The sequence below is a fragment of the Canis lupus genome, chromosome 14 (genome assembly GCF_003254725.2).
Source record: "Canis lupus dingo isolate Sandy chromosome 14, ASM325472v2, whole genome shotgun sequence".
NCBI classification, from domain to species: domain Eukaryota; kingdom Metazoa; phylum Chordata; class Mammalia; order Carnivora; family Canidae; genus Canis; species Canis lupus.
The window spans coordinates 36,978,481-36,988,653 of record NC_064256.1 but is presented as its reverse complement, the minus strand read 5'-3'; the positions used below and the strand labels follow the sequence as shown (position 1 = coordinate 36,988,653).

The 10,173-nt window shown below is 47.2% G+C and overlaps 1 protein-coding gene across 5 annotated transcripts in view; it reads left to right on the top strand.

Moving 5' to 3' along the window:
• Positions 1-674: 674 nt before the first annotated feature.
• The window catches only part of IGF2BP3 (insulin like growth factor 2 mRNA binding protein 3), a 152,337-nt gene continuing 142,838 nt past the window's right edge, over positions 675-10,173 (top strand). Inside the window, exons 1-2 of one of the 5 annotated variants that reach the window (XM_049093709.1) lie at positions 675-1,268; positions 2,576-2,636. In XM_049093709.1, coding sequence (XP_048949666.1) covers positions 1,094-1,268; positions 2,576-2,636 — 236 coding nt within the window. In that variant the 5' untranslated portion in view covers positions 675-1,093. Of the gene's footprint in view, positions 1,269-2,072; positions 2,192-2,575; positions 2,637-10,173 lie in introns of those variants that run through there. The other 4 variants (XM_049093708.1, XM_025464363.3, XM_049093711.1 and 1 more) reach the window with 4 other exon arrangements.

Sequence of the window (10,173 nt, the reverse complement as noted above, 5' to 3'; positions counted from 1 at the left end):
GCGGCCTGGAAACGTGCTTGCGGCTTCGCCGGGGTTACACTCCAAATGTCATCAAAGCCACACGGCGAGTTCGCATTGGGGACTCCTCGCTGTTGCGGATTACCTATTCCAAAAAAAAAAAAAAATCGAATGTTTAAAACTCCGGTAACTAGAGCGGAGGTATCGCCTAGTTAGCACCTCCACCCGTATCTCATTTATAAAAAACCACACACAAAAACCCCCTCCCTGTCCCCCTCCCCTCCCCTCCCCCAGGATCCGCCCCGACCAGATAACCCTTTCTAAACTCCGCTGTGACAATCAGCGCCGCCAGCCGCGCTCCCCTCCGCGCCCCGGCTGAGGCTCCTTTAGCCTTTCTCCCCTTCCTCCTCCTCCCCCTCTCAGGGTCCCTCGCTCGAGCTCGTTTCCCCTCCCCCTCTTCCTCCTCGCTCGCTCGCTCTTTTTTCTTTTCCCCCGAAACCCACTCTAATTGAGGCGCTGGGATTCCTCACGTGAGACGTTGATTTGTAGTTTGAACACGTGGCTCATTCAAAAAGCCGGACACTCGGAGCGGATTTTTTCCGCCTCCCGCGCCCTCCTCCCTCCACCCCTTCCCCCTTCCCCCCTCCCTCCTGCCAGTCACCCTTCTGGTTTTTTTTTTTTTTTTTTTTTTTTTTACGGGGAGGCGGCGCCTGCCCTCACGTAGTGTGATATTTTCACAGTCCGCTGGCCGATGCCAAAGGGGTTGGGAAGGAAGAGACAAAAAGTAGTTCTCCCCCCCCCTCCTCTCCTTTTTCTCGCTAATCCCGCCTCCTCCTCGGAGTTAGGAAGACTCGTGGATACGTTTGGGTTGCAGCAAGGCTTTTTCCCTTTTTTTCTTTTTTAATACCCAGCCAGACAAGGCAAAACAAGAACCTTCGGATTTGATTTTTTTCCCTTCTTTTTTCCGCTCCTCGTTCTAGCCTCTGGTTCTTACTGTGTTTGTGTGGTGTTTTCACGGCGAGAAGACGAGGGGGAACAAAACCCGCCGGAGCCCTCCATCACTGTGGGTGGTTTTTAATTTTTCGTTTTTCCTCTGTGTTTTTTTTTTTTTTTTAATAAACAACCACTCTTGACAATGAACAAACTGTATCTCGGAAACCTCAGCGAGAATGCCGTCCCTTCGGACCTGGAAAGTATCTTCAAGGACGCCAAGATCCCGGTGTCGGGACCCTTCCTGGTGAAGACTGGCTACGCGTTCGTGGACTGTCCGGACGAGAGCTGGGCCCTCAAGGCCATCGAGGCGCTTTCAGGTGGGCCCGGCTCGGCCCCGCCGGCGCGCCCGCCCCGGCCCTGCGCCGCCCGCCCCGGGCCTGCCGGGGGCGGGGGCCCGGAGCCAGGCCTGCGGCCGCGGCCGGGGCGTCCAGCAGGGCCCCAGGCCCGGGCGGGGCGGTGGGGCGAGGTCCGGGGAGCCCTCCTCGGCTGGGGCTTGCACCCGGCGCCCCCCTCCCGCGGGGGCTCTGCGGGGGGACGCGGACGCGCTGTCCGAGCGCTGCGGCGCGGGCTCCGAGGGCTGCGGGGCTGCGGGGCTGCGGGGGGCGCGAGCGCGGGCGCCCGCCCGTCAGCGCCCGCCCCGCCCGGGCCCAGGCGCGGGCTCCAGTCCCCGGCACGCCGGGCCTTGGGGGCCGAGCGCGTTCGCCCGCTTCTCTTTTCCTCCGTCCGTGCCTCCCTCCTTGCTTGCTTCCTTCCTCTCTCTGCTCGGCATTTATGGTGTTGGCTTCGCCGCCCCCCCCCCCCCCCGCTCGCCCCGGACCCCGGGCGTGGGAGAATGCAAAGTGGCCCCGACCCTGGTGCGGAGTGAGGCCGCGCGCTGGTGCCTCGCACGGGCGGCCCGGTGCTTTCTCTGCATCCTGCGGGGCGCAGCCCAGCGCGACCTGGGCTCCACGCTCCGCGGCCCCCGCGCCGGGCGAGCCCGAGGGGCAGGTGGGCGGGGGGGGGGCGTCCCGGCCGCGGCCTCCCGGGGGCGGCGGGGGACCACGCGTGGTGCACGGGGCGAGCTCGAGTCCCCTCGGGAGCCCGCGCCGTCCTTCGCGCCTGGTTGGTTCCGTGCGGTGCGCTGCGTCCTCGAGCCTCTCCTGCCGCCCCCCGCTCCTGGAGGGCCTGGGCTTGAAGCCGGGAGAAGCGCGGGGGGCCCCTCGGTCCCCCGAAAAAAATGCAGCGTGGCCCCCTCCTCAGAGTGCGTCTTAGGGGAGGCCCCGGGGAGGTGGGCGGAGGGGCCGCGTGCGTCCTGCGGCTGCCGCGGAGCTGGGCGACCCCTGAGGTGGGCGGAGGAGGCCGGGGTGCGGGAGGTCGGCTGCTACCCCCGCGGTGCGCCCGCCGCTCGACCCCCCTCCCCACCCCGCGGTGAATCCCACAGCCCGGAGGGGTCGGCCTTCCGCCCGCGGGTGCCCCGGCTTCCCTCCCGGCCTTGACACGCAGCCGGGGGTGTGTGTGTGTGCGCGTGTGCGCGCGGGGGTGTCACGGGAGGTCGCCTGTGTCACCGCTTAGGCTGTGAGGGTCCTTCGTGCGGGAAGAGCCCCTAAACCTGGCCAACTGTCTTCCGCCTCTTGTGTGTCCGCAGGTAAAGTGGAACTGCACGGGAAATTTATGGAAGTTGAGCACTCTGTCCCAAAAAGACAAAGGTAGGTTTATTCCATTTTCATTAATTCTGTTCTCCCTTAGTGGTCGGAAAGACTCTCTACACAGCTGAAAACAACTTCTGGTCCTCCTCTTAACGCTTTTTGGATTACTGTGTGGCTTGGCTTTTCCGTCTTTTATTCCTAGCCTTAAAGTTTACGGCAGGTGTGTGTGCGCGGGCTGGTAAGGCATCAGGGTCTCCCCTGTGGCTCCTGCCACGGGATTAATGGCAGGGAAGTCTCACGGAAGCTCTCAGGTTCTCTGAGTTGCTACAGGAGGAGATCAAACTCTTGAAGGGCCGTTTTGGGAATCTGTGGGAATTAGGAAGCAGTGAGTGACCCTGCCGCACTCCCCACCTTATAAGATAGAGGAAAGCAGCTGCAGACACGCGTGGGTGTGGAGTGTCTTTCCTTTTCTGTCCCGAGTCGGCGGCAATGAGTCTGAGAGGCCTGGGAGGCTGGCTGTGTATCTGAGAAGGGAGGAATTCGCTCATTGGAACACGTGAGTGAACGCCTGGGCTTCTCCGGCCCAGAAGCCTTCAGACACCCTAGAGTTACACAGGTTGCTGCAAACCAGCCTTTGTCTTCCCTGTACCCTCGTCCTGTTCCCCCTCCCCCGGCCAACACTTTTGCGTTGAAAAGCTTTTTGAAATAACCACCAAGAGATTGCGAAGACTAAAGATTTGTACTACTTAAGCAAGGGAATTGCACTTTTTGGAGAGCATGTGTAGTGTGTCACTTTACGGAAGATTTGCAGACTGTTTTAACCTCTGTGGAGTAATTTGAAGAAATGGCTCCTTCCTCCAGAACAGGCCAGATCCCCGCTCTGTAACTAACTGGGAAGGCGCTACTCCCTTACTGTAGTGCTAGGTTTAGCTTGTGCTTTTCTGGGTTTTGCAAGGTGGGATTAGGGTTTCTGCCTTTCTCTCCTCCCTTCCCCCCCCCACTCCGAACCTGGGCTAAGCAATAAGCTGAAAGTTCATCTAAACTAGAGCTGGGTGTGTTTGGTTAAGTATTGGTCAGTGTGTGTGCGTGCTAGAGGGCAGGAGGGCTTTGCTATGCACTTCTCTGGTGCTCTGCAGAGAGGGGTGGCTGCACAAAATGTCATCATGTGCCTATTTCTGTATTGAGCTCTCTTCCAGGTAAAGCGTTTTTCACAAACCTTGTTTTTGTTAGAGATCTGGATTTTTGTGGACTTCTCTTGTTCATGGACTTAATTTTTATTAGAATAATTGAAAAGGTATTTGTGTGATGAGATTTAGTTCTAGTTGGGAATTTTGGTGAGGTCAAGTTATTTCACGTAGTAGAAGGGAATTCTTTGTTAAAGGCTTCTAAAATAATAAAGCACGTACTGAAAAGTATCTAAACTGATCTCCGTTTAATAGGAATTGAAAAATTGAGGGAAAAGTCACATTTCTTTAAAAATTTAAAGGCATAGTCTGAACTGTATGGGGGGGATGTAAGTACATTCTGCAAATTCTAATTGGTTTCATGTTTAGCCTGTGTGTCCTAATTTTCTTCAAATGTTGAATAAAAAGGAGGCAAATGGTTGTGTGGAAGGACTGGCATTTTAATATTTGAGAGTTTCTAAATTTAAACATTAAATGTCTGGCATTTTTCAGATACAATTTATGGACCTGCATGTAAATGTAGATTATTTTGCTTTGCTCTCCTGATTTTCTTTTCCAGCCTGGTGTGAATTTCTCCCCATGTGTAGGGAATTAGATTAAAAACATCTGGTAACAGCCTTTTTTATTCTTAAAGGCTTTTGCCCAACCGAAAAACATACTTGTTACTTTATATCGAACAGGAATTTTAGGAAGTATATAAGGTAAAATGCCACCAGTGGCAGCAAGTATTTATCAATGAAAGCTTTTTCATGTTAACAATGTGGATTAAAATTTCAGGCTGATTTCGCTTACATTAAAATGCTCAGGATTTTAAATAATATGTTACTAGCAAATAGGAATGAGGACATTGGAGACAACTTTTTACTGATAGGGAGAACAATCAAATAAGTCCTTTTCTAGTACCAAATGCCAGAAAAGAAAAGTAGAGGTGTCTTTCTCTACGCAGGAAAATTTGTTGGAAATCTATAGTTTTGTTTTAATTGAACCTTGGAGGTACGATGATGAGGTTTCCCTTATCTGGACCGTTCCATTATCTGAATAGGCTTTGGGAGAGGGCTGAGAAGACACGTTGGTGATCCATACCTAGCTCCTATGGGAAGGTCAGGAAGTGGTATTGGTTGACAGTGAGTTGAATGCTGCAGACCAATCCTTGCCAAGTGAGCCTGCTGGACTTCTGGGTGGAGTTCTTTTGTGCTTAGCAGTCATTGCATTCCATCCCATCATCATGTGGGCATCTGAGGCAGGCACACCCACATGTGCGGCAGTGACCTTTATACCTGCTGTGCAAGGCATGTTGGGAGCCCAGTGCTGAAGAATGCTTATGGCAGCACTCTGAGATGGATGAATGGGCTTGTAGCAACTAAACAGGGGAGCAGGCCCAGGAGGCGATTTGACGCTTGGCATGCTGGCCCAACAGTGACTAGGAGCTGAGCTGGGCACAGAACCTTTCAGGAAGGGGTGTTGTTGAGTTTGGTTCTGACCATGCTTAGCTCCTGATTACTGAAGTCTCAAGGGAATGTGGAAGGAATGTTGCTTTTCTGCATTCAGATACCCCTCAGTTGGGGAAGATGATAGCACTATTTTACAGAGCTTGAGATCCCCTGTGTCTTGAATGAAGAGAAGATTGCCTTGAGTATCTATGTTGCACTTTTTATACTTATTGTAAAAGATAAAGTACATTGACTACCTGGCCTCAGTCTGAAGGATAAGCTTAAACACTCAACCCCACTTTCCACCCTGCCTAGGAGGTAAGGGTAGGTGTGAAAATTGTTGTGACTTTTGAAGACTGTGGCTTGGTTTGATTGGAAGAGCTCTTGATACCTTGTGGGACCGCATACGTGCCCCTGTGATTATGTAAATAGCACTGATTTCCTTTTTTGTTATGTTGGGAATGGGAGAGGGAATGGGAAAGTCTCTGACACTGGGGAACTCACAGGATGGTGGTTTTTGTTTGTTTTCCATGACTTTTTTTTTTTTTTTTTTAAGATTTTATTTATTCATTCATGAGAGAGACAGAGAGGCAGAGACACAGGCAGAGGGAGAAAGCAGGCCTCATGCCAGGGAGCCCAACATGGGACTCCATCCCAGGTCTCCAGGATCATGCCCTAGGCCGAAGGCTGCACTAAACTGGTGAGCCACTGGGGCTGCCCTGTTTTCCATGGCTTTTTTAAGTTATGAAAATTTTTCACATTTTTGGTTTTTTTATGGATTAAACTCATGATTTAGCTGTCAGCATTGATTAAAATTATATGAAGCCAAAATATATTTTGATAAGGGATAAACAAAATAGGATATTATAGTTAACATTTTCCGAGGAAGGATCCATTAAAACAGATTGATGTCTCAGTTCACATGCTTTTTTTGTTTCCTTAAAAAAAGAAAATTAAGTGAACAACTTATTTCTATATTAGAATCTTGTATTTAACGTGTGAATTGGAAAGACATAGCATATATAAAAGTTACTGGGGTTTTAAATGTATCTTACTTAAATGGCTATTTAAAAGTGCTATATTTTAACAGCTGTCTTGTATAGAATAGGATGGTGCCACAACCAGCAATGTGTCCATTAGGGCATATGATCCTGTTGTCTCAGGCCAATAAAAGCTGTTTTTAATGCTGAACCTTTATTTATTTAGGATTTTATTTATTTATGAGAGACACATAGAAAGAGGCAGAGACATAGGCAGAGGGAGAAGCAGGCTCCCTTAGAGGGAGCCTGATATGGGACTCGATCCCTGGACCCCTGGATCACGCCCTGAGCCGAAGGCAGATGCTCAACTGCTGAGCCACCCAGGCATTCCCTATTTATTTATTTTTTTAAAAAAGATTTATTTATTTATGAGAGAGGGAAAAACAGGCTCCCCACATGGAGCCCGATGCGGGACTCGATCCTGAGACTCTAATATCATGCACTGAGCCGAAGGCAGATGTTCAACTGCTGAGCCACCTGGGCATCTCTAATGCTGAACCTTTATTTTATTTATTCATGAGAGACAGAGAGAGAGAGAGAGGCAGAGACATGAAGTAGGCTCCATGCAGGGAGCCTGATGTGTGGGACTCAATCCCGGGTCTCCAGGATCATGCCCTGGGCTGAAGGCGGCACTAAACCACTGAGCCACCTGGGTTGCCCTAATGCTGAGCCTTTAAACATAGGCATGAATAGCTATGCTGCTCCTTGCTTATCAGTTTGGTACAGGTGAATCTTATTTTTTTTTTTTTTAAAGAATTTTATTTATTTATTTATGATAGTCACACAGAGAGAGAGAGAGGCAGAGGCACAGGCAGAAGGAGAAGCAGGCTCCATGCACCGGGAGCCCCACGTGGGATTCGATCCCAGGTCTCCAGGATTGCGCCCTGGGCCAAAGGCAGGCGCCAAACCGCTGCGCCACCCAGGGATCCCTGAATCTTATGAATTAGATTTCTCACACAGAGACTTGAGGTTCTGAATGTTAGGAAACTTTCATGGCTGGTAAAGAATCATAAGCAGTGTCTTTGGAGTGCTCAGTTTAAGGTCAGTAATGCATAACTGCTTAAGTGATTGTAGCCAAAAAGATTTTTCTTGATTTCATGTTGTTTTCTCAGTACAGCTTGAGAAAGAGTAAAAGATTTCTTACTTTGGCATTATTAGAATTAAAAACTATATGTATAAATGAATGTTGATATGTAGCTTCTGTGGGACTGTCCACAGTAACACGGAAGACATTATGGAAACATGACATGTGCCTGGAGCCAGTGGGAATTGAGAATCTTGGCTTCCGTTTCTGGCTTTCCTTTTGATTTGTGTGATCACTTACATTCTCTGTTCATGCCAAATGCCACTATAATAAACTAACAGGGGGCATATTTTGTTCTGAGTTTTGCCATTCTGCTCGAAATGAGTTACCAGCTGAGGCTTAAAAATACCTTTTGGGATTAGAGAAATGTAGGGTTTTCCCTGTACACAATTTGTTTTTTTTTTTTTTTTTTTTTTTGACAATTTGTAATTTCTGTAGTATGATAGCTCAATTGCTTTTACACATGTACCTCTTTTGGGCAGTCAGTAAGAGGGAAGTGATCTTTGTTATACTTTGAAATCCTTTTATGAGCCATACCACTGCAGTTAATGTGTTGTTAAAGGTCTTGGATTTTCTGTTAAAGTGAAGCTGTTGAGCATAGAAACTATATATTTGAAGCAGCTCCATTGTAATTGTCTTTAGCAGTGTTCAGATAACTTTCCTAGCAGTAACTAATTTTTGAATTGTATGATTTACCCATTTTTTGTTAGCATTTATTTATTTATCCACCAACTTTGGTAGTTGGTTGGTTCTGAGAGGATGGAGAAAGAGAAAGGCTGTGCTATTTTTAGCCAAATTTCCTTTATTGACTGTTGCCTATGTCTGATTTAAGCTTCTAGAGTAATAAGACAGGAGGTGGCAGTGTGGTAGCAGTGACCAAGGGATGGGATTGGCATTTTTAGTTAGGAACTCTTTCCCCATAAATCTGATGTTTAAAAAACTGGCTTGGTCTTCCAGGGTTTTACTTGAAAGCTGGTGGCAGATACAGTTTTTGTGCTCTATTAAAACTGAGAGTGTAATTTATCATGGTCTGAAATTGCTGTTTGACAAGTATTGGTAAATAAACAGAATTATAAATATTAATATAGTATGTGAATTTTGTTGCCCTGAAGGGGAATACATAGTACATAAATTATGCATTTTAGACAATTATCCTGAGACTATTTAACTTGATTAGGAAGTAGTTTGAAATTATTATAGAGGTGTTCTTTGAGGAATCTAGTGGAACTATAAGGTGTGTGTCGGTGTTTTGTTTTAGATTTTATTTTTAATCCCACTGTGGGGCTCAAACTCAAAACCCTCAAATCAAGAGTTGTATGCTCTACTAGCTGAGCCAACCAGGTGCCCCAAGTGGAGCTATAACTTGAGAGAGGACTAAGTGTCTAGAATAGCTGCCCTTATCACTTAGTTGTTTAGAAGTTGATTCCATTGCTGTCATGGTGTTTCAGTTATCTCTTGCTTCATAACAAACTACCCCAAAACTTAGTGGCTCAAAATAACTAATTTTCCCTCATGATTTTGTGGATCTGCTTGATGATTGATTCCGTTCCACATGGTGTCTGTCATTCTGGGTCATTTACTGAGCTGGTCTAAAAGGTCCAAGAAGGCTCTTGGTGTCTGGCCTCTTCATGCTGGTCCATGTGACTTTTCTCCACATGGTATCTCAGGGCTTGGTAGTAGCCCTTGGCTACTAAGTAAGAGTAAATTGAAGCTGCTTGACCTCTTAAAGGCTAGGCCCAGAATTGGCACATTATCCTATCACATACTGTCAATCGAGGCAAGTCACAAGGCCAGCACAGATTCAAGTAGGAAATGGAAAGAGTCTCCATCTCTTGAGGGTAGAGTGGCATGCATGTACAGAGAGGAAGAAATTAATGGTGACGATTTTTGTAGATTGTCTTATAAATGGAAGGAGGAGGGGAAGAGTTGTGGCTTCAAAGTGATTGGAACCTAAAATGTCTAAAAATTACATTAAGCACTAGAAATGGGGAAGTGAGAGATTATACTAGCTTTGGAAGTGATAAATAGTGGTCAGTGTCTGTATATTTCTAAGAAAGGACTAAGAGGATTTGTTGATGGATTAGAGTTATGAGAAGAGTAAAGCATGGCAAGATTATTTTTTTTTTGTCAGAAAAACTAAATGGAATGGAGGGTGGTGCCATTTACCAAAAATGAAGAATATTGGGGAAGGAACAAATTCTTGGGTAGAAATCAAGAGCTTTGCTTTTGGCGTATTGTCTCTAATGCTTATTAGAAATTAAGTGAAGTCAAGTACATAGTTGGATATATCAACCTGGAGGGTAGGAATTGGTGAGGTGAGAATTGGAATGTCACTAGGTTGGGATATTTAAAATCATGGAATCAGATAAGGTTACCAAGAGACTGAGTAAAGGAGAGTAAGGGAGGCCAGTTACGTAGAGGAAAGCAAGCAGAGTGAAGTATTTCTGGGAGATGCATAAAAAAAGCCCGTGGGTGAGGAAGGTATTATCAACTGTATGGAATACCACTGACAGTTTGTGATTTAGATGGATGAATGTGAGTGGGGGTGGTGGTAAGTTATAGCCTCTGGTTTGGCAGTAGGTAGATGGAGAGTGATTTATGAATTTTAGAGCAACCTGCGATATAAGCCTTTCTTTCAGAATTCATTTATTAGTATCTTAATTTTTTTACTTTCCAGAAATATGTCTGAGCATGTTCTATTTATAACTTGCTAGAGATGGAAGAGTCCTAAGTTTAGTTGATTCTCTTGCCAGTGGACAAGATTTGTTTGTTTCAGTTGACCTACTCTCTGGCATTTGTTTCAACACTTCTGGTGACTGAGCTCACTTTTTAGATAACTTATTCTACTTTTTATTAATA